The sequence below is a fragment of the Barbus barbus genome, assembly GCF_936440315.1.
Source record: "Barbus barbus genome assembly, chromosome: 38".
In the NCBI taxonomy this organism is placed as follows: Eukaryota; Metazoa; Chordata; class Actinopteri; order Cypriniformes; family Cyprinidae; genus Barbus; species Barbus barbus.
In genome coordinates, this window is record NC_136716.1 from 7,386,067 (window position 1) to 7,412,928 (window position 26,862).

The 26,862-nt window shown below is 39.4% G+C and overlaps 1 protein-coding gene across 4 annotated transcripts in view; it reads right to left on the minus strand.

Moving 5' to 3' along the window:
• Nucleotides 1-1,652: 1,652 nt before the first annotated feature.
• The window catches only part of LOC306857855 (pleckstrin homology domain-containing family A member 1-like), a 48,358-nt gene continuing 23,148 nt past the window's right edge, over nt 1,653-26,862 (minus strand). Inside the window, exons 6-13 of one of the 4 annotated variants that reach the window (XM_079398086.1) lie at nt 17,167-17,295; nt 16,789-16,926; nt 15,853-15,921; nt 13,405-13,469; nt 12,341-12,404; nt 11,282-11,371; nt 10,868-10,938; nt 1,736-2,256 (exon numbers count right to left, since the gene is read on the minus strand). In XM_079398086.1, coding sequence (XP_079254212.1) covers nt 2,046-2,256; nt 10,868-10,938; nt 11,282-11,371; nt 12,341-12,404; nt 13,405-13,469; nt 15,853-15,921; nt 16,789-16,926; nt 17,167-17,295 — 837 coding nt within the window. In that variant the 3' untranslated portion in view covers nt 1,736-2,045. Of the gene's footprint in view, nt 2,257-10,867; nt 10,939-11,281; nt 11,372-12,340; nt 12,405-13,404; nt 13,470-15,852; nt 15,922-16,788; nt 16,927-17,166; nt 17,296-26,862 lie in introns of all 4 variants that reach the window. The other 3 variants (XM_079398087.1, XM_079398088.1, XM_079398085.1) reach the window with 3 other exon arrangements.

Here is a 26,862-nt window from a genome sequence, read left to right on the forward strand (position 1 = left end):
ACTATTGACACACTATTTTCCTTTTTTGATATTGTGCAGTTGCTTTGACACAATTTACATTGTTAAAAGCGCTATATAAATAAAGGTGACTTGACTTTTTTATGCATATAAAGCTAATTCTAACTAACCCTGAGTCAAATCATGACTCTAAAAGAAAAGCAAAAACATTATTTTGATTAATTTCAAAATTGTATAATTTTTCCAGCCAACAACTACATACATTACACACGAAGAAAAAAAAACAAACAAAAAAAACATTGCAGTGTCTGAATCCACAATAAAACAGCATACAGTATTTATTATTGGGGTCACTGACTCTGTTTGCATTCACACTAATACCAACATATGGACCCTTTTCACATATTTGTGTTACCATTTGCTTCAGTAGCAAAAGAGCATTTCTATTACTTTACAAAACAGGATAAAAATATGGAGCTTGATTACAGCAGTCAGAAGAGAGAAATACTGTATGTCAAATTTGCCACCTCTTTCTCGTGTAATTACACTGTTTTATATTACCTTGCCATTAAATTACAAAGTATAGTGTTACATTTTGTACAAAAGTACATTGTAATTTAAAAAGAGAGAGAGAGAGGCTATATTTAAAAATAATAATAATTATAAAAAAAATCATCATCAATGTTTATAAAATACAAGTCTGTGAAAAGGGTCCATTCAACAGTGTTTAGTGGATGTCTGTGCTTTAGGTTTAATTAATTAACGTTATATAAATGCATTAGGTATCATGAACAATAAACAATACTCACAGTGTTAATTAATATTCTTCTACATATACTAATATATTTTTTATATGCTGAAAACTCAAAAAAAACATTTCAAGTACAAACATTCATTGAATTAACATTATTAAAAAAAGTTTGTATATTAATAAAAATATTAATCGTAATTGTGGAACATTATTATTAATCCTAAATTCATGATAGTTTACGTAATGAATTAACTAATGTTAACAAACCTTTTTGTAAAGTATAACTTTAACAAACGTCTGGAGTGTTGTTGTTTTTTTGTATGTAGAAATACAGTCATGCGTTCACATGCATCTGACAAACAGAAGTGCCACTAAATAGAGTCTTGCTCCCAAAAGAGAGCTGCCTCATGGTGAGTCAGAAACAGACCATAAAGAGTGGCACCGTGTTTTACACTGAAATATAATAACACAAAACACATTCTCTCTACAGCAATGCACAACATATCGGTAGAAGCTTGTTGTGGTCAAACACAAACTCCAATTCAATTTATTCCAACATAAAAAAAAAAAATGATATTCAATTACCAATGAAAAACAAGACAACCAAGAAGGAATATTTTACTGTGAAACAAAAGTCTAAACTGTACCCCCCCCCCCCCCCCCCACAAATTTTATTTTGTAAAAACACCAGATTAATTCCAATGAAACAAACCAGAATTTATGTATTTAAGGATTTCAGTGGCCTTATTGGTATCAGCAAAATGTAGCATATCATTTATTTATCAGTATCAGTGTGACTAGGCCAATACTGGAAGCTACTGTTTTAATATTAAGTTCTTTTTTATTATATATGTTTATTTTTAATAAAAATAAATACTTTAATTTATTTAAACAATTTATTTTCCAGTTTTTGACTATACATTAAGTGTTTTGATGCCTGATTCCACAAATTCACTTTATTTTAGATTTAAAAACAGAAAAAAAACCCACAATAGATTTATAATATTAGCTATAATATCGGTTTTTGGTCGTAACAGGAAAATGACTATTGGTAACAGCAACTTTGTGTTTCAATGAATTTTCTGGTTTGTACTTGTTGCAGTTTTTTTAAGAGATTGGTGAAAACTCCATATCCCATGCATGGTTCACTGGGCTCGATTCACATTCATCCCGAGTCTCTGTCCTGCGTTTAGCGTTAATAGTTTGTTGTAATGTGTGTGTGTTATATACCAAGTACATCGTTACACCTGGGTAACATGCAGGTCTTCATCTTGTGGGATATCCGGAGGCTGTGTTACGCCACTTCTCATTTGCCATGGTGACAAGTTGTTAGCGTTTACTTGAAGAAGATTTGGGGCGACTCCTGCAGCGACAGGCGCGCTCGTGGCCCCGGGCGCAGGCTGTTCAGGTCTGGCCCCTCCCACACCATGCTGAGGGCCCGAGGGGGAACGGCATTCTGGGTAACGGAGTTCGGTGGGAAGGGGTGAGCATGGAGTTGAGAGACTCTGTTCGTTGGAGTAGAAGACAGATGTGGGCTCAGCTTGCTCCTGTGGAGATTGAGGAACGGTTACAGAACGCAGCATCAGTCAGGACAGAGGAAACCGCTTTGGTAGAAAGGGAAGATGGAGGAAAAAACTCAAGAACAAGAGCAGGTGAAGCAAGAGGAACATCAGTAAGTTTAGTACATGGGCAGCAGTCACGTAAGCGAACAGTGGCAGTGAAAGCTACAGCAGATAGGAGGTTGGAGATCAGTCTGGGATATAGCAGGAACAGGACAGCTGCTAGTGCAGAAGAAGGGCTTGTGTTTGGGTTGTTAGTGTCTCAGTGTCACGTTTAATCTCTGAAAGGGAAAAATGAGAGGTGCAAATCAGCTTAAAACAGCATTTGAGGAAGGCACAGACAGAAAAAAAGATTCAACATATAAAGGCAGGTTAAATAAAAAGCTCTGAGGAGACATTTTTCATTTTTAATATTTTTAAATTCAAAGCTAAAGGCCTGTCAACAACACCATGTTCATTTTAATTTCAAAATTCTTTTTATTTATTTTTTTGCATTAGTATATTAGTAACATTATATAAAAATGGCGAAAAACAGATTGAATTTTTGTGACGAACATACAGTGCCTTCCACTAAAATTGGTAAATATGAGCAAAGGCGGCTGTGAAAATAAATCTGCATTGTTTATCCTTTTTATCTTTCATTAAAAAAATTCACAAAATTCCAACCTATCATTGAAGTGAAACAACTGAAAGTGAGGGGAAAATCTCGCTGTGAAATAAATGCTTTCTCTAGTTCATGTTGGCCACAATTATTGGCACTCAATCATTGCAACGTCCTTTTCCCAGGGTAACAGCTCTGAGTTTTCTCCTATAATGCCTGAAGAGTTTGGAGAACACCTGATAAGAGATCAGAGACCATTTTCTTCATACAGAATCTCTCCAGATCCATGTTAGTACTTCTTCTCTTCAGTTCACCCCACTCACTTTCTGTAGGGTTCAGGTCAGAGGACAGGGACAGTGACCCATTTTTGTGTTTATTTTGATGTTTGTTTTGGATTGTTGTCCTGGTGGAAGATCCAAACATGGCCCATTATAAGATTTCTAAAAGAGGCAGTCAGGTTTAGATTTTTTATCTGTTGGTATTTGATAGAATCCATGATGCCATGCATCTGAACAAGATGTTCAGGACCTCCGGCAGAAAAACAGACCCACAACATTAAAGATCCAGCAGTATATTTAACCGTGGACATGGGGTACTTCTTTATCCCTGTTTGTACTAAACTCATCTGGTGGGTTTGCTGCCAAAAAGCTCTTTTTTCAGTTTCACCATAGAAGCCAGTGCCATTTGAAGTTCCAGTCGTATCTGACAACTGAATTTACTGGAGCTTGATTTTGGATGAATGAGGAGAATTTTCCTTGAAACCCTCCCGAACAACATGTGGTGATGTAGGGGATGTTTGATATATATATTTTTTTACGTTTCTGACCCCAAGACTCAACTAATCTCTACAATTCTACAGCTGTGATCCCTGGAGAGTCCTCTTCCAGGCAGATTTTTAACATCTTTAGTTGATTGGAACCTCTAAATTATTGCCCTGATGGTGGAAATGGGGATTTTCAATGCTTTAACTCTTTTCTTACAGCTACTTTCTATTTTATGATGCTCAACAATCTTGTTCTGCACATAAGAACTATATTTTAGGTTTTGCTCCTTGTGATGGATGATTAAGGGAATTTGGCCTTTGTGTTCCTCTCATTTATAATCTTGTGGAACAGGAAGTCATGGCTGGACAATTTCATGCTCCTAGTCACCCTGGTGTGCTAAATTAAATATGAATGGGAATATACTTCAGATATATTTTACTCATAATAATTTCTAGGGGTGCCAATAATTGTGACCAAGATTCATTGGAGAAAAAAAACTTATTTCATCATGAGATTTTCTCCACACTTTCAATTATTTATCAAGGGTGCCAATATTAGTGGAGGGCACTGTATGTGTTGGTGTGAACAGGCCTTAACATTAATGAAATCCCTTGTGAAAAAGCATACTTTATAATCATTTTAAAAAGAGTAATTATTATGGAAACAATATGCTTCAAAAGAACATGCTTAAGTGCAAAATGAATTTAACTGCATGCTATTTACAATTAAATTAACATTAATTATAGCTTATTTTTATCAATTTATTTTAATTGCAATTAGTTGAACTTTGTGCTTCTTTGATGCACTTCAGTAGGACTTAAGTACATTTTGATATGTAGTTTCATAATTATGTCTGAAATATGGCTATAAAGTGACAAGCATTTATGGTAAATTGAAATATACTTTAAAGCAATTTTTATTGAACGTTTTTTAAATATATAAATGCCTATTCAATACAAGCAAGCATACTTCTTTTTCACAAGGGATAGCTCACCCTGACAAATGAAAAACACATGAAAACCCTGCCATAATTTCCTCATCCTTTGTCACTCCAAAGTCCAAACCTGTATGACTTTCTTTTTTATGTGGAAGTGAATGCATATTTTAAATCAACACCATGAGGGAGAGTAAATTATAACAGAATTATAAAATTATTATTATTTTTTTGGTGAACTATGCCTTAAATGGTGCTCTAAGTGTAGTGTTTTCATCTTCATTAGTGTTCATTATCTTTATCATTGTGTTTAAAAACTTGTTCAAATTACAAGGCTGGTGATGTGACCTCAACATGTGATGTGACCTCTTTTTCTAGTCACATATGACTAGACTCAACATTATATCAAAGAGATTTGATTAAAATAAATAAATAAGTGACTTAGTGCATTGTTAATATTGACATTTAGATTTAAATTTAGTAATGTCCTGTAATTGAAAAAAATAAAAATAAAAACAATTTTTAAAGAAAAGCAGGTGAGGGTGAAATGGATTGTAACTGTAAGTAAATAGAAGTTAAATGTGGGCATCAAACATGATGAATACAAAATGATGACATATTAGATAATATGTTGAATATAATATATAGTACATGATGAAAAAATGGGTAACGCTTTAGATTACAACCCGCAACGTACTGCGCAAGTAAACTGAATTTACAGTGTAACGTTTTTGCAATTATAGTGTACCTATTCAGTACCTCTGTGTAAGTATAAGGGAATAATATGTGAAGTTTGGGGAATAAAGGTGTAATAACCTGTAAAATTATTTCTACTGTAAGTATTTTGAAACTAAGTGGTACCTATTATTCTAATATAACGGCGTGAGACAAGAAGGGATTTTGTCCCCAATTCTGTTTAATCTTTACATGGAGGAGCTATCTGAACGTTTGAATGTCTGAAAAACTGGTTGTATGATTGGGAATACTTTAGTGAATCATATTATGTATGCAGATGATCTTGTGGTGATTAGTCCTAGCACTGCTGGTCTTCAACAGCTTTTAACTGTGTGTTCTGATTATGGTCTTGAGCATGATATTTTATATAATCCTGATAAGATTGTGGTTATGATTTGCAGAACTAAGGAGGATAAAAGTATACATTTTCCAGTTTTTAAAGTTGTCTAACAAGAGTCTCACTGTGTATGCGAAAGCAAAATACCTTGGATATTTTATCACTGAACACATGACAGATGATGAGGATATTGAAAGGCAACGTCGTATGATGTATATGCAGGCGAATATACTTTTACGTAAGTTTAGTTTCTGTTCAGATGAGGTGAAAGTGTCACTTTTCAAAGCATACTGTACAACACTTTATACTGCTCATTTGTGGTGTAACTACCAAACATCTAGTTTATAGAAGCTGCAAGTAGCTTATAATGATGCAATGAGAGTCTTACTAAGGAGACCTAGATGGCATAGTGCAAGTGAAATGTTTGTGAGTGCAAGAGTACTCACTTTTAAAGCACTGTTACGAAATCTTATGTATAGATTTATCTGTCGGCTTAATGCTTCTAAAAATGAGATTATTGTGGGTTTATCAAATATTGGGGTTAGTACTACACGGTATCAGTCAAAGCTGTGGAGACACTGGTATTGCTGTATTTTGTAACTCTTTATGTCTGTGATAGATGCTATGGGATGTACACTCACCTAAAGGATTATTAGGAACACCTGTTCAATTTCTCATTAATGCAATTATCTAATCAACCAATCACATGGCAGTTGCTTCAATGCATTTAGGGGTGTGGTCCTGGTCAAGACAATCTCCTGAACTCCAAACTGAATGTCAGAATGGGAAAGAAAGGTGATTTAAGCAATTTTGAGCGTGGCATGGTTGTTGGTGCCAGACGGGCCGGTCTGAGTATTTCATAATCTGCTCAGTTACTGGGATTTTCATGCACAACCATTTCTAGGGTTTACAAAGAATGGTGTGAAAAGGGAAAAACATCCAGTATGCGGCAGTCCTGTGGGCGAAAATGCCTTGTTGATGCTAGAGGTCAGAGGAGAATGGGCCGACTGATTCAAGCTGATAGAAGAGCAACTTTGACTGAAATAACCACTCGTTACAACCGAGGTATGCAGCAAAGCATTTGTGAAGCCACAACACGCACAACCTTGAGGCGGATGGGCTACAACAGCAGAAGACCCCACCGGGTACCACTCATCTCCACTACAAATAGGAAAAAGAGGCTACAATTTGCACGAGCTCACCAAAATTGGACGGTTGAAGACTGGAAAAATGTTGCCTGGTCTGATGAGTCTCGATTTCTGTTGAGACATTCAGATGGTAGAGTCAGATGTCCATCCCTTTATGACCACCATGTACCCATCCTCTGATGGCTATTTCCAGCAGGATAATGCACCATGTCACAAAGCTCGAATCATTTCAAATTGGTTTCTTGAACATGACAATGAGTTCACTTTACTAAAATGGCCCCCACAGTCACCAGATCTCAACCCAATAGAGCATCTTTGGGATGTGGTGGAACGGGAGCTTCGTGCCCTGGATGTGCATCCCACAAATCTGCATCAACTGCAAGATGCTATCCTATCAATATGGGCCAACATTTCTAAAGAATGCTTTCAGCACCTTGTTGAATCAATGCCACGTAGAATTAAGGCAGTTCTGAAGGCGAAAGGGGGTCAAACACAGTATTAGTATGGTGTTCCTAATAATCCTTTCGGTGAGTGTATATGTAGTCTATTGTCTTATTTTTTAAATCTGGACCTTGAGTCTGTAATAAAGTTTGTTTGATTGATTGATTGATAATATTTCGTGGTATGTAGGCTATACAACAGTCTTATATTTGCAAGCGATTTAGCAAAAACGTACACTGTGTAGGCCTACTTTTTAAACACACTGAGTTATTGGCTGTATCCAAAATCTCCCCCTATACCCTCAAATAGTGCACTATTTGAGGGGACAGCCATTTTAAGTTGTCTTCGAAACCATAGTGGATATTCTCGAGTGCACGCATTCAATCCCACAACGCACCGCAAAAACGAGTGTACAACCGATGTACACTCAACGGCTAGAGAATCCCCAGAATGCACTGTGAGAGTCGCGTGCCGAATTAATTCCCGCGTCTCGCCAGAAGATGGCGCACGCAGCTGAATCATCCATCCATTAATTTTAGAAGCGCTCGTTCACGGCGTAATACAACACAGGTACACAATTAATTGTAAATTGACTATTAGGGTTTATACATAATTTCCGTGACAGAGTTCAAGATAAATCCTTCAATCTTACTACTGGAGCTGCCCGTATCAAATGATTATTAAACAGCAAGCAAACTATGCAAAAGCGGCAGTCCTTCCGGTGCACTCAGTGTCCGAATTCACTCACTCATTTTCATTCACTCCTTCAAGTGAACTGTATGAGTGGACTAATGTAGGGAATAGTGAATGAGGGTATAGGGGGCGATATCGGATACAGCCATTGTTTCAATCCAAACGCTCGGTTGAGACTGTTGCGTCAGGAAGCTGACTTGCGGGTCCAACTATTTTGAGACCTGTAGCAGGCATCAAATTTGAAATGAACTCATTTTGTGCATACAATTGTAAAATTTCTCAGTTTAAACATTTGTTATGTTCTCTATGTTCTATTGTGAATAAAATATTGGCTCATGTGATTTGAAATTTTTTGTTTTCATTTTATTCAAATTTTAAAAAACGTCCCAACATTTCCGGAATTCGGTTGTACCTCATTAACTATTAATAAACAGCAACTTAGGAGTTTATTGATGCAAAAGTTGTAATTAATAGTGAGAATTGGTCCTCAAACTAAAGTGTGACAGAAGTAATTACGACTAATTGGCCATTCCAGACAAATATCCAACGACCTAAACTTACAAACAGCGAACAACAAACCACGGCCTAACAAAACGGGGTGGTGATGGCGCAGTGGATAAGACACATGCCTTTGGTGTGAGAGACCCGGGTTCGAATCCACTGTGAGACACCAATGTGTCCCTGAGCAAGACACTTAACCCCTAGTTGCTCCAGAGGCGTGCGACCTCTGACATATATAGCAATTGTAAGTCGCTTTGGATAAAAGCGTCAGCTAAAAAAAAAAAAAAAAAAAAAAAAAAAAAACTAAGCACAATTAGTTCTTGTTCAAACTGTATGACCAGAAGGTGGAGGGGAAAAAAATAACATCAACTTGACAAAAGATCTGGATGGGTCAACTTTTGGCTTTCAACATATTTGATACAGTGTCCTGTAAGAATTACAAGTATAGGTGGATCTTTGTTTCTTTATAAGAAAAAAAAAGGTGCTTTATAAGAGTCCTCTTTATTATCTATAATAGTATAATTTACTTAAGATTTGATAATTAGATTTCAGTTTAATTAAACTCAACAAAATTAATGTAAGAATTCTTATATAAGAGTTCAACACAATCTTGAAATTTCACAATTGTGTACTGCATCTATTAAACTGAATTAATAATTTCCAGATGTGCTCATGATGAGAGTTTATTGAAAAGGAGATTATTAAATATTTTTATGAATCAGCGTGGACCCACTAGTAAATATTGTATATAAGGCAAACTTCAAGATTCAATAATTGTTTTATATCATGCAGCACTGTACAGATATCCCTAATACATTCTATTATTATTCTTCCTCTCCATAAATTTCTAAAATTAATTCAGCCCAAACAGATTCACGTACAGACACCGTTCAGCCTTAATTAGACCATTTCAGTGTGTTATGTCTTTTTTTTTTAAATAAACACTACATTTTTCTAATAAGTTTAGGATTTAAGTTAAAAAAATCTTGAACTGTAATGGTGTATTCACACCGGACGCGACTTGCGCGAATAAATCGCGCTATTCGCGCGTAGTTGGACGCGTGAACATTTTGGGTTTACTCGCTTCATTCGCGTGTGAAATACGCTTCATTCGCGCGTGAAATTCACTGCACAACAGACGCGAATTCGCGTCATGGGCGGGGCTTCTGCCAGGGGGCACAATGACTGCCACAGAGAGCATATGTATAGAATTTGGCAAATAAAATCACCTTTATGTGCTATGGAAACACTGGACCCGTGTATTTCAGCCGAGAATGTAGTTGTTTAAAACTCAAATCTGCTGTTTATTTACAAAAACAGCCCCTATTTGAAAATGTGCTTTGCCGATTTCGGAGCCGTGAGCTCCAGGCGATCACCGGGCGCTCGTGCTCATGTATGCCGAAGAGAGGAGCATAACCTCGGCTAGTCTGACATTTGCCGCTGGCTCTGATGTCTCTGTAGTGGATAAACATAAGATATCATTTGTTTTGGGTAAATCTAACATGTAATCTTTGGTCTATGGTACAGCTCCGGGTATCCACATACAGCGACAATGATTTTGTCCTTTATTGTTGTTTTGATTTCTGCCTCTGCTCCACACGTCACTACTAGAGCAAGCTCCTGATTGGTTGGCGCGGCGCGAAATATCCGCCAAAGTTCAGATTTTTCAACTTGCGCGATTCGCGCGAATCTTGCGTTCCGCGCGTCAAACGCTCGAAACGCTCAATTCGCGCCGCGCCATTCGCGCGAATCGCGTCATTCGCGCCGCCTCATTCGCGCGAATCGCGCCGCAGGATGTCTAATCGCGTCTTTGCATTGACTTAACATGTAAATCACTCGCGCTTAACGCTTCATTCGCGTCTGGTGTGAATGCACCATGAGAATGTGCTCCAGTGTAATATTTATCTATCCATCTTTTATAATTGAGTCACAGTAAAATTGACAAACTAAACTGTGTCTGTGACTGGTCTTCTTTTTATCTATTTGCATACTGAATTGTCTTTCTTGCATATATTTAAATTAATATTTTATATACAATCTTTCTTCACTCAAATAAAACAATTAAAATGACAGTTTTATAGCTTTTTAAAATAAAACAAAGTGAACATTTGAGAATTTTGCAAAAAAATTAATAATTGAGTTTAAAATAAACTTTAATGAGAAAACAAATCATTATACAAAAATAAAAACAAGATGTTTAGTATGGATGTTCCAAAGTATATAAAAAGAGAAAATGGGGATGATGGATGATGGATGTCAAAGGTCACTATAGAATGACATGAGGTTTGGTTTTAGTTTGGTTTGTCTGCGGGGTTGGATTATTTAGGTGAGGCACCTCTACCCTGCTCAGAACTAGTTCAAGAACTACAGTCCTCTAAAGTCAAAGCAGGGGCTGGATGCAAACACACAGGGACAAAGCGCAAGGGGTTTGTTCTCAACACATACGTGCTGCATTCACCATTGCAGGATGTATACCTCTGTATACAAGGGTTTGAGAGCCGCCTGGCCTGACGCATCTGTAACATAGCGCACATTCATTAGACACCGACACAGCAGAAAAAGAAAACAGAGACTGACAGGTAGAAAGAGGATATACTAGAATGGGCAGTCTGGTAAATCGGGCCAGTTTTTGAGCGGACAATGACAAATGTTTACTTTTAGGGTAAACTGTCCTTTTGAGATTGGATTTTTGGTCATTTCAGCAGTAAACATAAATGAGTGACATTTGAAGAGACACATGGTTGGGCTGGACATGGACAGGATGTGTGGCTACAAAACACTTCACAAAAGACACATCAAACCAGAAGAGCAGAAAACGGCTGAGAACTCAGAATGTCACTAAACAAAGGCAATTCTTACTGAGGCTGCTGAGCGTCCAGGACCACGTTGGGCCACTATGGCCCCAGAGATAGCCTTGATCCAGCCGTGCATCTCGTCTGGGCTGTCCGACTGAGACAGAGAAAAATAAAGACAGCTTTCATTTTTGTTAAAATGTTTAACATTTAAAAACAATTGATTAAAACATTTATTCATGCTTGAAATTATTTAGATCCGTGGCTCTCAAAACTTTGAGACTAAGTGCCATCTCAGATTAAAAGGTAACATAAAATTATTGTTCTAATCACAAATGTGATTTCCAGTCATTTTATTCAGACAAGAAATCAGATTTTTGCTGCTAAAAATTAGTCAAGAACTATAAATGTTATATTCCATCTGATATAAAATTTCTAATGATGTATTGTATCTCCACTGCAAATAAAGTAACGTAATGGGACAAAACTAAACAATAGCCAAAACTATTGTACCATTACAATAAAAGTTGTTTACATTAAAAACAAAGAGCCCAATGATAAAACACAGAAAGCTATATTCAAGGGTTTATATATTTATATGCATTAAAGGTGCATCAAAAGAGTAAATACATTTCTACAAAACAAAATTTTATGGACCCCAAAATTTGGAAAAATAAGTGTGAAATCACTTCATCCCTTCGATGCTTTATTTATTATACTTCATTTTGATTTTCTGATTTAAAAAATAAAGTCAGTGTTTTAGTGCCATGTTAAAATAAATAAAGAAAAAAAAATGTTGAGAATAAACTCAATGTTTTGAATATAATCTTCTAATAGTATGAAAACATAAATGTTATTATGTTTAAAATAATCACTGCTTTTATGTTGTAATGTTACAACTTTATTTTCCCCCAAAAAATTGAAAATGTTTTATTTTTCAATTTATTGTTGAAAAACACTTGGATTATTCTAAAATCATATAAAGCAACACTATTATTTTAACCCGCCACTAAAACACTACTGTAAGAAAGAGTATGCATTTAGTTTACCGTCAAATATTAAGGCACACCCCAATAGAGAGGGTGAAGAATTAACATGAATTAAATAAGAATTAATACATTCCTACCTGAATGTAGAAAGTTCTTGAGGTAGTAACCAGTTCAAAAAGATTGTCCCTCATCATCAAGTCACTAAAAAACACAAATCAGTATTAGACACAACAGAATCATGGGTAAAATCCTAAGCTGTTGAAGCAGCACAGATGCATGATAGGAATGCTGTTATTGTTTATTACTGCTTTATTACTTCTAATAGTTTGTGCACTATTATGAAAGGTCTGCCCAAGTCCCAAACAGCATAACTTTTAAACATTGTGAACTGTCACATGTTAACATTAAGATAAACTTGGCGGCCTGGAGTAAATAAAAATATAACAAATGTCATGTTTGCCTGACCTATCCTGACAGAACACATATATCACCATGATGCCTGTTCAGAGTGTGTGTTTTCATCTGGAATATCCCATTTTTAAAAGGTTAGATATTGCTAACGTCACTTGGCGGATGATTTCTCATTTCTGACTTTCCAGACGTAATAACAATCTGTGCCTATAGTGAGCTGTCCAACACAATCACAGTTTAAATGCATGCATTTAAAGTTACAACGAAATGGAAGTAGCAACAGATCTTTTCTTCCTTATTGTGATGTCTGAGTGTAATGGATTATGAATTATGAAAAAATGTTGTTTATAAAATACATATGGGTGAATTTTCATTTAATGATGGTGTGCTGTGTGCAGTGACTTTAATGTTAAAATACTTTCCCACTTTATAGTGCAACTAGAAGTAAACCATTGAGACAGTAATTGAGTAGGATTTGTTTACACAGTTTTTCTCTGGCTCAACCAGAGGTGTATGTATGGGGCACGACTTGTGCATTTGAAAAACATTTTTCAAAACAAAACACAACAGAAAACAAGAACAAGACAAGACAAAAACACAACAGAAAACAAGAACAAGACAAGACAAAAACACAACAGAAAACAAGAACAAGACAAGACAAAAACACAAGACGACAAAACAAGACAAAGCAAAAGAAGACAAAACGAAACAAACGTTATGACTAAACAAAACACAAAAGAAAAAGAAAACAAAAACAACAAAACAACCGCACAAATGAAGCACTGCTGACCTTTGTTTACACTCCTGCACCTTGTTCACTTCTTTCAGAGGAATAATTCGTAATGGCTCCCGCTCCTAAAAACAGAGTTTCATTCAGTAATGTATTAAATATTGCCTTTATTTCATGTGGATGCTTGAAGAAGCACTGAGCAAACATTTCAGCCATGTTGAGTGTGTGCAGTGAGGAAGTGCAGGCCCGAGCAGGGTGCTGCAGTGAGCGCAGGCCTGTGATTATCAGCCCTGAAATAGCCTTTATTGACATCTACTGTATGATTTAGCCTTTGACCAAGCCTCCTTGCTATGCCTGCCCTCCTCACACACACACACATGTTGGTTTTTGTACTGAACAAACTGTGTGTGCTATTGCCCTACACCAACCCTACACCTAAACTTAGCCCTCACAGGAGACTTTGTGCATTTTTAGATTTCCAAAAAAACACCATTTAGTTTGTTTTTTAAGCCTTTTGAATTACGGGGACATAGGCAGTGTCCTCATAAACCACCTTCATATTGTAATACCTCTGTCATACCCATGTCATTATACAAATTTGTGTCCTCATAAACCACATAAACATGCACACACACACACAGAATCAGTTGGTTCCTATTCTCTTGCCGAAGCTGTAACAAGTTCATGTCACCTACGACATTACAGTTGTCTTTTCCTATGGTATTTAACAAATACAGTACTTTAGAACCACAGATCGTAGTCCTCTAATTAGATTGACAGAAATCTGAATAGAGTCAAGGTTTGGTTCAGTTTAAATAAATTTGATTTCATACAATTATTTTTGTATTATTTGTGATAGTTTCACAATTGAGAATAGGTCAAGAATTGTATTTGGATATGAAATCAAACATTCACAGTAAGATTTTGTTTATATGACTCTCTTAGCAATAACTGCATTGAATTTTCACTGTCAGAGGAAAAAGATCAGTTTAATAGTATCTGCTATTCTTAACTTCATGGGAATAAAAATAATTAGGCTACTATAAATCCGTGGGAAATAATTTGTCAAAAATTTTCCACAGGAAGTTGTGTGTTGGAACAACTTTCCATTGTTCTGCCCCCTCAGTCAAAGCAATTTATAACCGTTTACCATGATTTTAAACCACTATAGCCAAAAAGTAAGCCAATGATAGTTTCTTAATCGGACATGAAGACATGGTAGTCACTTTATTTGAGAGGAAACATGTCATATGCTAAACAATTGTCCTTCCATCAATACTCCAATGAGTTGAGTGATATTATAGACTTCTCACTCTTGAAACTGTTAACCCAGTATCACATTCAACCCTGGATTATGAAACTGTTAATTTACCAAACCTATACCTGTAGGGTTAGTTACTTACATTGTTTAGCTCTCATACGGTGATTTGGAGCAGGGCTTCATTTCTCAGGGTCAAAAGTGGTGTTAACCTTTTCAAAAATTACAAGTGGCCTTGACCTGGGGTTAGGCAATTTAATCATAGCATTAAAAAGCAGCTTTTCCAAGTATTAAAGACAGAAATTGAACATTTGGTTCCACTTTATATTCTGTATTTACATAAAAAGATTATTGCTTGGTACAGTGTCCTTATTATGATCATGTTGTATTGCAAAACACGTTTGCTGCTATTGAGGTGGGATACGGTTAAGATTTTGGATATTATGGATAGGTTTAAAGTAGGGTCAGCAGTGTAATTATAGATGTAATTACAGAAATAGTTAATGAATTAAAATTGTATTTTTTTCTCATGCATTCTACAGGCTCCCAGTTTCAAAATAAAGATTTTAATAGTATCAGCAAAATAATCTATTTATTACAGTACTGTTGTGCACCCCTAAAGTTCTTTAATGCGCTCCTAAATTTCTCAACTTAAGACATTTTTCAACTCTTTGGTAAAAAAAAGTATCAAACCCTGCTGATATTTTTAACTTAACAGAATTATATTTGTTTCTAAAACATAATTATGAATTTCCCAAAATTCTTACAGAATTTAAGAGGAAGATGTTCTTCCAGTGTAGTCCTAAAGCAAACACCACTGATATAGACATGTTCTAACACAGTCAGCCTGTTGACATGCAGCAAGAGGAATTCATAACACTGTGAACAAGTTCAAACAACCACCAGGATATGCACACACACACACACACACACGGTCTTATAGCCTCCACTGGACACAAGCTTTCACTCCCACATGAGTCACTGGTCTAATTCTGGGGGCACATATGTAAATATACTTAATTGGTGAAATGTGATTGGACACAGGATCAGATGGCATGAACAATACACCGGCCGGACTTTCACTTATCAGATGGGAGCTTATAGACGGGTTCATAGTCGCACAGGTGCAAAACACAATGAAAACAAAGAGCTGAACAGGTCAATAGGTTTGAGAAACATTCAAGGTCAACAGCAGTGTGCAGGACTCTAAAGAGATGCAGGAGGATTAAGAAAGAGAGGGAGAGACTAACCAGCTCTGATTTGAAGTAGCTTAGTGTATTGTCATCCAGCAAGAAGTATCTCCTTTTCCAGTTTTTCATCTAGAGAAAGACAGAAAGACATCTGACCAAAAGAAAGCTGCCAGGTTTGAAAGTTACTTTGTGTGAGCTGTGCTTTATATGTTGCTATGCTAGATATTGGACCTTTTTTGTCTGTGAAACTTTGCTAAAGTGAACACACATAAAGCCTACTGTTTCATATTTGATAAGCACATTTTTAAGACATCTAAATTATCAACAAGATCATGCTGAAAAGCCTGCTGTACACAATTTAGCAAGTAAAATTTTACAAACCCTTCAGGTTGTGGTACATGTCTTTTTTTTCTGTGGAATCTATACAGATTTTTATAAAGGAAACACAAGAATAAACTGACTGAATAAACTTAGGTTTACATGATTATCCATACATCATGTTCAAATTGATCAAATATGATACATCAGGCTTTCGTAGAATGTTTATTTGTCCATCTCTTGATCATCACTGTATTGCATAGCATTACATTTTGTCGTCCACAATAAAACCTATAGAACTTTGAAAACTAAGTATTTGATCAAATAAAACTAGGTTTTTGAATATCATCTTACTAAGCTATATTGTTGGGAGATATAGAGAGACAATTTTATTTTATTTATATGTATTTTATGTAAGTAGCTTGTTAACTCACCGACTTACCTTCCATGCTATCAGAATTTCATCCTACTTTTTGCCAAATAATTATCAGCAACTGCATCAAATTGCATATTTTTGCTCAGTTCAGGCCTCTGAATAAATGTGAGGTGTTTTTTTGCCTCCTCAAGTTTGAGCTCCATATTCTATATCATATTATATGAGCCCTAAAAGTCTGATGTATGAAAAATGATACTCAACAAAAAATGCATATACACACTTATTCTGCACTTTTTACTCACCACAGCTCCCTGTTTGACACAATATCCAGCTTTAATGACCGACTGGTCTTGGTTACTCCGGCTCAGGTAAAACGGCAGCTGACCAGGAGGTTTCCTCATCCCGCTCTTGTCTGCACCATTCTGACCTTCCCCCTTTTCCTGAGTGCCAGTGACATACAACAATGTTGATTACATCTATTTTTTATTCAAATGTGTTGCATTAGCTACATCAGTAATGATACTGCAAAAACACATGGTAAATAAAAGTGGTAATCATTCAGTATCATGATATATATCAAAGTATAAACCAACTGATTATCATGAAACTGTTCAGTGTTTATTAAAGGATTTTGTTTTTGCATTTTTAATGTATGGTAATGTGTCATGAGGTTAAATGACCTGTGTGGTGGTGATTATGGTCACTCCTGCAATGATTTCGGTCTTGTAGGACACTTGTTTCGTGGCACCCGATGTGTCCACACATGCTTCTGCTGTATTATGGGCCACCTGCTCGCCTGACTTCGGCACCTGGAGAAGAAGTGAGAAAAGACAAACAAGCATAATGAATTTGTATGTGACAGCTGCTTTCTTTATATATGTTTACAAGTTATTTAATACAAAAAAGGTCTGACAAGGACAATCAATTCCAAATAGAACCATTCCATTTGGGGTCGATACATATATTTTTTTTGTTAACAACTGTTTATGTTTTATTTTGTGGAACGGTAGTACAAAAAAAGTAGCTGTACAAATTTAAAACCCACCCCAACCCATCCCACCCCTTGGTAGACTCAAAAAAAAAAAAAAACATTAATTAATATTAATAGGTAAACAAATAACAATAAAATAATTTTTACAAAGATTTTAGAAAAGAAGACAACATTAAAAGCTGAATGCCATGAATTTACAGTTTTCACGTTAGATCCATGTATACAAGAAGTAGAGAGTTCCATCGAGATAATGTCCAACAAATACACAGTCCAGGTTCGTCTGTCCATTGTGTGAGGAGGATTCCAACATTTGACCATCGAGCTGCTCTCAGTCACGGCACGGTCTTGTGTTGTTTCCATCAGCGCGGCAATTTTTTGCATCACTAATCGATAGATGTCTACAATATAAAAATAAGGAGAAACCCAAAACAGGCCCTTTGCCCGGCCCGCGTCTGAACTATGACGTGGAAATTGGCCCGAAGCCCGGCCCTAGAGGCGTAAAAAAGTCGGGGGCCCATCGGGCCCGGGCCGAAATACAGGGCTCTAACCAGGAGATCGTGGATGGATGGGATGAAGAGAGACCACACCAGTATCTTGACCGGAGGCACAGAGGACAAGGAGACGATGGAGGATGAAGACGTGGAGAACACGCTGGAAAGAACACAGGAGGTAAGTACAGGAAATCACACTTGAAGGAATATACTTGGAAATACGTCTTGCGTAGAGAAGGAGTCCAATGCGTGTAAACGAGACCGGACTTTGGAGTGAGGTGATGAGTTTGCTTATAAAGCCAGCTTGATGAGTGTGCTGATGGGTGACAGGTGCATGTGATTAGAATTCAGGTGAGGGAGTGCGCTGGGATTGGCTGGTGTGGATCTCTGGCTGTTCCGTGTCATTACTCCCCCCTCCATGGCCCGCTCCTGAGGGCTGGGGACCTCGACGTTGAGGTTGCCGACCTCGTCCTCGGGAGCAGGGCGATTCGGATGAGAAGCATGGAAGGTATCTAGCAGACTAGGATCAAGAATATCGTCTCCGGGAACCCAGGACCGTTCTTCTGGGCCGTAGCCCTCCCAATCCACCAGATATTCTAGGTATTACAGATAATCCACTAGGCAGAGCTGTGGAGCATCTCAAGTCGGCTGTCATCCTGCCTCGGCGCAATGCCCTCTGCAGCTGGTGGTGGGCTGCGCCCCAGACGCTCTCGCTTTCTCTGAACCAGTGATCAACCGATGGAACATCAGATGGTTCGCCCGACCATGGGAAGAGAGGGGGCTGGTAACCGAGTACGCACTGGAAAGGGGTGAGTTCAGTAGAAGGCTGGCGAAGAGAATTCTGTGCATACTTGGCCCAGCCCAAAAACTGGTTCCAAGAGTTCTGGTGGCCGTGGCAGAAGGTTCGTAGGAAGCGTCCTATCTCCTGTATCTTTCTTTCCGTCTGCCCGTTCGACTGGGGATGGTAACCTGAGGAGAGACTAACGGACACACCTAGGAGGGTGAAGAATGCTTTCCATACTCTTGAAATGAACTGAGGTCCACGGTCAGACACGATATCCTCTGGGATCCCATAATATCGGAAGATGTGATTGAACATAAGTTCAGCGATGTCCATGGCTGTTGGGAGTGCCTTGAGGGGAATAAGACGGCAGGATTTTGAGAATCGATCAACAATCACTAGGATGCACGTGTTACCATTAGAGGGTGGAAGGTCCGTGATGAAATCCACTTCTAGGTGTGACCAGGGTCGGTTAGGAATGGGCAGCGGGTGGAGTTTGCCAGATGGTAGATGGCGAGGGCTCTTTGAGATGGCACATTCCAAACATCCTTGTATGAACCTTCTTACATCCCGGGCCATGTTAGGCCACCAGAAGCTATCTCTTAGCAGCGAGAGGGTAGCATTGGCCCCTGAGTGGTCAGCGCCCGGAGAGGAGTGTGCTGAATGAATAAGGGGAGTGCGCTGGGTTCTGGTAACATATTGTAGTCCTGGTGGACAGCCCGGCGGAGTATTGGAGGAAACATTGGAAGAGGGGACAGAAATAGATTCAGGTTCATCGTTGTTCTCATCTGGTGTGTGGATGCGGGATAAAGCATCAGCTTTGACATTCCTTAAACCAGGTCGATAGTGTAGGAATTTATTACCCCACATTGTTATTTATTATTTATTTTAGCTTTTAGGGAATCACTCTTACGAGTCGATGGTCAAATGATTAATTGCTATTAATCAGAATGTCCAACTTATACCAGGTTAACGATACCTTATTAACGACTTGTCCAGCAAGTAGTAAAATCAGCACGTTATTTCTTAACCATTGTATTTATCTCATTCGTGGCCAACGATAAAATAAACCAAATAGTTAAATTTAGTTATCTAGCTCCTAGCTGAGCGTAGGTAAACGCGATCTTTGGCAAATAATTATGATCTGCCAAATAGCATAGCACAGACAAGAGATTTCTTAATAAAATCAAAGTTTATTCACTACTCTAACACACTACTAACTAGACAACAAGAAACAAAAGACATAAACACACACATTCGTTGCAATGAATTGTTCTGATCTGAAGAGAGTCTTAGGTTCTAACTTAATGCTCGTTTCAACCTGAGGGAACTCATAGACAGAGAATTATTTTATCTTTACTCTTAACAGATAGATATCCCAGTTTCAGCCAATTAAAGAGATTCTGCTTGCCTGTTTCTTCAGTTGTTTCCGATCGAACTCAGTCTTTTCGGTTGAAGACATCTTTGTTGAAAACCTGACTCTCAGTCGAGATCGTTCTTTCCGGGTTCGCGACGGACCGTGCGCGGATTGGCTGCTCGTAGTTCGTCGTCACGGGAACACTTTTCAGTGGTTGGTTGGCTTCGTGATGACTGAACAACGCTCTCAGGAAGTCTTTCTAGTTCTTAGCTTCAGATGTTATTTTCTTTGAAGTTTAACTTTGATTGCTGTTGCAATGCCCTACCGTGATGTTAGAGGCCAGAAGCGCTTTGCAGCGTGAGCAGAACGAGAGACGAGCGAGGCGTGAGCCTCCTTTTCAGTTTTCAACTCCAACCGAACTTTTCAGTTGTGCATACGATTTTAACGGGCCGATTTGGGATCCGCCCATGGGCGCCTGATCCAATCGGATTCTTTCCTGTGGGGCGTTTGATCCAATCGCAAATGTTTTCCACCCTGCATAGCTGCATGTTTTGCATACATTATCTTGTTCAGTCATTCATCACATGAAAAACATTATTGAAAGCAAGTTTCTATCCGTTATTGTAATCATGCATTGATGAAAACAGATCATTTTCATTCACCATAATATTTTTCATGAGATTGGCTTTCTAACGAAACCAAACACCATGTAACTTTGCATAGCCAAAAATACATATGAATACAAATGATATTACTCGGTTAAATGCATTGATTAAACGAAAATTCACAACTAGTGATCAGGAATATTATACATTCTGGAAACAAATTACCATAAGTTCACAATAACACAACAAGCTTGTAAATGTCACAAACAAAAACATCCTTTAATATATATAGGTTTTAAATATATGGTATATAGTGTTTTTGTTTTCGAGTATAATTTCAGTAGCAGAAACCAGTATAACTTTTGTTCCCTTTGAACTCGTTTCTAAGCAAAGCTGTGTCTCTCTCTTTGTCTGTTTTAGATAGCCGGAGAAAAAAACAGGCGCATTCCTTTCTTGGGCGAAACGCGAGGTCGTAAAAGTCTTCAAGATTACTTTCTAAGTGAGTTACTGCAAACTTTAATGGGAAGAGAGTAGGGAGTGTTTTCTGTTTTTTTTTTCAAAGTCATCCAAGGGAGTTTTTCTCCGTCCAACTTGGTTTATGATAACCAAGCAGTCTATTCTCGAGAGACCTTCAGCTGCTACTCCTTCACGTATATCCTGGGTTTTAGGGGTCTCCTGGATTCCGAGGATTTATGAATGTTGAAGTTATGCATGTGCGTTTTTAGAAATAAACCAGTTCTTCTTACAATAGGAAATGGAGAAATTGAAACGGGTAAAAAACAGAGCCCGCCGGGCTTGGCGTGGATTGAGTCTTTTGGCTTCACGAAGGTACTCTAGGTTCTTGTGGTCAGTTAGGACTGTAAACGGTTGCTCAGCACCCTCTAACTAATGTCTCCACTCCTCGAGCACTAGTTTAATGGCGAGGAGCTCTCGGTTTCCGATATCGTAGTTCCTTTCCGCCGGGCTGAGTTTACAGGAGTAGAAGGCACATGGATGTAGTCTGGCTGGAGTCCCCTGCTTCTGAGATAATACTGCTCCAACTCCAGTGGTAGAGGCATCTACTTCGACAATGAATGATTTGCTATGGTCAGGGTGAACGAGAAGCGGTGCACTCGTAAAGGCCTCTTTAAGTTTATAGAAAGCTTCTGTGGCCGATGGGGACCAGGACAGTGTTTTGGGCACTGTTCCGCAAGAGATTAGTGAGAGGACTGGCAATGGAACTGTAGTTACGGATGAATCTCCGATAGAAGTTTGAAAAGCCTAGAAAGCGTTACAGTTCTTTGATGGTTGTAGGGATGGGCCAGTTTTGATGGCTGCTACCTTCCCCTCGTCCATCTGGATGCCATTTTGGTCGATGTTGTAACCAAGGAACTAAACTGAGTTTTGATGGAACGAGCACTTCTCGGCTTTGAGGAAGAGGTGGTGCTCCCTCAGGCGTTTCAGGACCTCCGCAATGTGGTGGCGATGTTCGGCCATGCTCCGGGAGTACACGAGGATGTCATCAATATAGACAAGTACGAACTTGTGGAGAAACTCCCGGAGAACCTCATGCATGAAATCCTGGAATACGTTGACCAATCCATATGGCATAACGCAATACTCATAGTGCCCAGTAGGTGTCACAAAAGCAGTCTTCCACTCGTCCCCCTCACGTATCCGGATGAGGTTATTGGCGCTGTGGAGGTCCAACTTGGTAAACACTTTGGCTCCGTGAAGGTGTTCTAGAGCCGCTGGGACAAGGGGAAGTGGATAGCGGAACTTTACTGTGATCTTATTTAATGCTCTGTAGTCTATACAAGGCCTCAAACCACCGTCCGTCTTAGCCACAAAGAAGAAACTCGAAGCAGCAGGGGATGTGGAAGGGTGGATGTAGCCTTGTTGAAGAGCCTCTTCAATACACTCCTCCATGGCCTTCTGTTCCGGAATGTAGAGTGGGTATATTTTCCCACGGGGCATTGACTCACCCGGAAGCAGATCAATGGCGCAGTCCCATGGCCGATGTGGAGGCAGCTTTGAGGCTCTTTTAGGGCAAAATACGTCGCTGAAGGGGGCGTAGTAGGTTGGGATGTCGACTGACTGCTTTTCCACTGGGCTTTCAATGGAGGTAGAACAGACTGGGAGGAGCTTAGAGTCAGAAACAGGAGGATGAGGTATCTGAGGAAAACAGTCAGGAAAGCATTTTTCGCCCCACTTCAGGACTTCACCAGATTCCCAGGAGAGGATAGGATTATGCTGCACTAACCACGGATGCCCTAAGATTGCATCAGTGGTGGAATCCTCCAGAACCAGTAGCTGGAGTGTCTCTTTGTAACTGACCGACCGTGAGCTGGAGAGGTCCGACACTACGACATACATGGGTCCGACTGAGGGGCTTACCAGTTATTGACTGGACCTGGTAGGTGGTTTGTGTGGTCGTGGTTGAGAGGTGGAGTTGGCGACAGAGGGCGCCTGATATGAAGTTCCCTGCCGAACCGGAGTCGAGAAGGGCATTGACTGGAATGGAAATATTGGAGGCAATAAGTAGAACTACAGTGGAGAGTGGTTTAATATTGACAATAGCAGGTTTAATGACACTCACCAAAGGTCTGGGAGGGCGGATTGGGCATGTGGAGATAACGTGCCCTGATGCTCCACAATAAAGGCACAATCCGAGTGTCAGGCGCCTCTGTCGTTCAGGCAGTGAGAGTCTGATGGTTTCTAACTGCATGGGTTCGTAATCTGGTTCTGGAGGACTGATGTTCTCTGGTCGGTGGAAGACTGGAGTGAAAACATTCTGACCCTGTTGGCCTTCCATACATGATTGCATACGTGTGGCGACTCTGATTGACAACTGGATGAAAAATTTGAGCCCGATGGTGTCGTCGTATGCGGCAAGATACAGCCGCAGACTGGGTTCCAATCCCTGCCGATAGGTGGTTAGTAGCGAGCGCTCGTTCCAGCCACTGGCGGCAGCAAGAGTCCTGAATTTAAGAGCATAGTCGTTAATAGACATGGAACCTTGTCGAAGATGGTAGAGCTGCTCACCCACTGAGGAATCTCCTGCTGGTCTACCAAAAACTTCCCGGAAATGAGCGATGAAGTTATCTAGGGACTGAGTTACTGTACCAGCCTGAGCCCAGATGGTTTCGGCCCATTGGAGAGCTCGCCCAGTCAGCAGAGATATGATGAATGCGATCTTCGCTCTATCGGTGGTATATAACTGCGGCTGCATCTCCAAGGCCAGCGAACACTGAAGGAGGAATCTGTTGCACTCCTCCGCCAGACCAGAGAAGGGCACCAGTTTGGCCATGGGACTAGCGATTACAGGAGAAGGAGAAGAAGTTGTGGTGGTGGTGACAGAAGTGGTAGCGGGAGTAGTGGTGGTGGTGGTTAGAATGCGTCGGAGATGATCCACGATCTCCTGGAACGGATCAGGGTTACTCATTCTGCCGGCGATCTTCCTCTAGGGGTCCAGTCTTCTGTTACGGAAGTATACCCAGGACAAAGAGAGGACGGTTAAATGGTTTATTGAACAACACAGCAGAATGAGCAGGGGATCAGGTGAGTATTCAGAGCAATACAACTTCGGAAATCTTGATGAGGTAGGTTATGGTAGGCTTGTCTTACAGGACCAGGAGATCGTGGATGGATGGGATGAAGAGAGACCACACCAGTATCTTGACCGGAGGCATGGAGGACAAGAAGACGATGGAGGACGAAGACGAGGAGAACACGCTGGAGAGAACACAGGAGGTAAGTACAGGAAATCACACTTGAAGGAATATACTTGGAAATACGTCTTGCGTAGAGAAGGAATCCAATTTTGGAGTGAGGTGATGAGTTTGCTTATAAAGCCAGCTTGATCAGTGTGCTGATGGGTGACAGGTGCAGGTGATTAGAATTCAGGTGAGGGAGTGCGCTGGGATTGTGGATCTCTGGCTGTTGTGTGTCACATATCTCAGTACCCAACAAATGTGATAGGTCCTATGAGAGCTGAGTCCAAAAAGGTGAGAGAGAGGGGCACTCCCAAAACAAAAAAGCAAAAACGTGCCTAAAACTCCTTGGGAACAGAGATTACACTTAGGAGAAGACGACAGATTCATATAAAAACGTGTCATTGGAGTCAAGTAAACCCTATGCAGCAATTTCCATTTAAACATTTGGTGATTAGGCTTTTTAGAAGACAATTTAAACAAACCCCATACCTGATCGGAAAATAAAACATGCACATCCTCATTAAGATCCTTAGCCCAAACAGTAGTAATAGATAAAGGTTTGTATGAATGCTCAAGAAGAAAGAGATAGATGACTGAAGCAGAGGAGGGAGATTCCTCAAGATTCAAGATTTTTATTTGTCACATACACAATTATACAGAGTATAACCAGCAGTGAAATGTAGGTCAGGTCCGCTCCAATGACAGTGCAATAATATAGAATACAAATATGAGAAAAAGAAAAGTAGAAAAAAAGAAAAGAATAAAATAAAATAAAAGATAAAAAATATAAATATAAATATAAATGTGCAGGTCAGTATGTTGTTGACTTAAATAGTAATAAAGAGGAATGTGCAAAAAAGTTGTACAGGGTATTTAAAGAGCAGCAATATGAGGTAGAGAAAAATTATGAATAGCTTATTGATATGGTGATATTTACATGGAGTCAAGTGATGTTATGACACAGAGTTAGCGTTTAGAAGCCTGATGGCCTGGGGGAAGAAGCTCCTCCTAAGTCTCTCAGTTTTTGCCATCAGGCTACGGAAGCGCTTACCAGATGGAAGCAAAGTGAATAGACGGTTACCAGGGTGATTTGAGTCCTTGATGATTTTGACAGCTCTATTTTTGCAGCGTTTGAGGTAGATGTCCTGCAAAGAGGGGAGAGCAGACCCTGAGATGCGCTCATCTAAGCGCACAACTCTCTGTAGTGCATTGCAGTCCTGATTGGAGCTGTTTCCATACCACACTGAGATGCACTGAGTCAAAGCACTTTCTATGGTCCCTGAATAGAAAGTTTTCAGGATTGCTGGTGAGACCCTGAATTTCCTCAGCTGTCGCAGATGGTACAGTCTTTGCCTGGCTTTCTTAACCAGTGTTTGGATGTGTGTAGTCCAAGTCAGGTTCTCGGAGATGTTTACACCGAGGTACTTGAAGCTACTCACCCTCTCCACAGGGGTCCCACTGATCATAAGAGGAGTGTAGGGCTGCTGCTGTCTCTTCCTAAAGTCCATGATCAGCTCTTTAGTTTTGCTCACATTCAGGGAGAGACAGTTGTCCTGGCACCATGATGTGAGTCTCTCTACCTCATCCAAGTATGCGGTCTCATCGTTGTTGGAGATGAGGCCCAGAACCACAGTATCATCAGCGAATTTGATTATAGATGTGGAGCTGTGAGAGGACACGCAGTCATGCGTGTAGAGAGAGTAGAGCAGGGGACTCAGGACACAGCCCTGTGGGGCTCCTATGTTCATGGTGATGGAGTTTGAGGTGAACTGGCCAAATTTCACCACTTGAGGTCTGCCGGTGAGGAAGTCTTGAATCCAGTCACAGAGTGAGGAGTTTAGGCCGAGGTCTGTGAGTTTAGAAGCCAGCTTGATGGGGACTATAGTGTTGAAAGCTGAGCTATAGTCAGTGAATAGCAGCCTTACATAATTCCCATTGTTGCTGTCCAAGTGCGTGAGGGAAGAGTGGAAGACGTGAGAGATGGCATCGTCAGTGGATCTATTTGGGCAATAGGCAAACTGAAGAGGGTCCACAGTATCAGGGATGGAGGAGCAGATGTGGCTCTTTACAAGTCTCTCAGAAGGAAGGATTAGTTTGCGCAAAGGGTGAACAGGCAGTTGAGAGTTCCAAGGCACCCCATATGCCCGCAGGGCCGATCTAATGCGCAAATACATAAAAAATGAGGTGCCTGGCAGATTATATTGAGTTTTAAGATTCTGGAAGGATTTTAAACCACTTTCATCATAGATATCTCCCAGAGTGTTTACTTTATTATGAGTCCATTGCGGACAATGAATTTTTGCCAAACAATTTGACCAAAATATGTAAATAAGAGGACTGACCAGAACTGACAGTTTCTCTTTAAATACAAAATGATATATCAGCTTCTTTGTAAAGCTGCTCTTACAGATTCACAAAACAACGTACATGGACATGTGCTGCTCAAAGTGTTACAA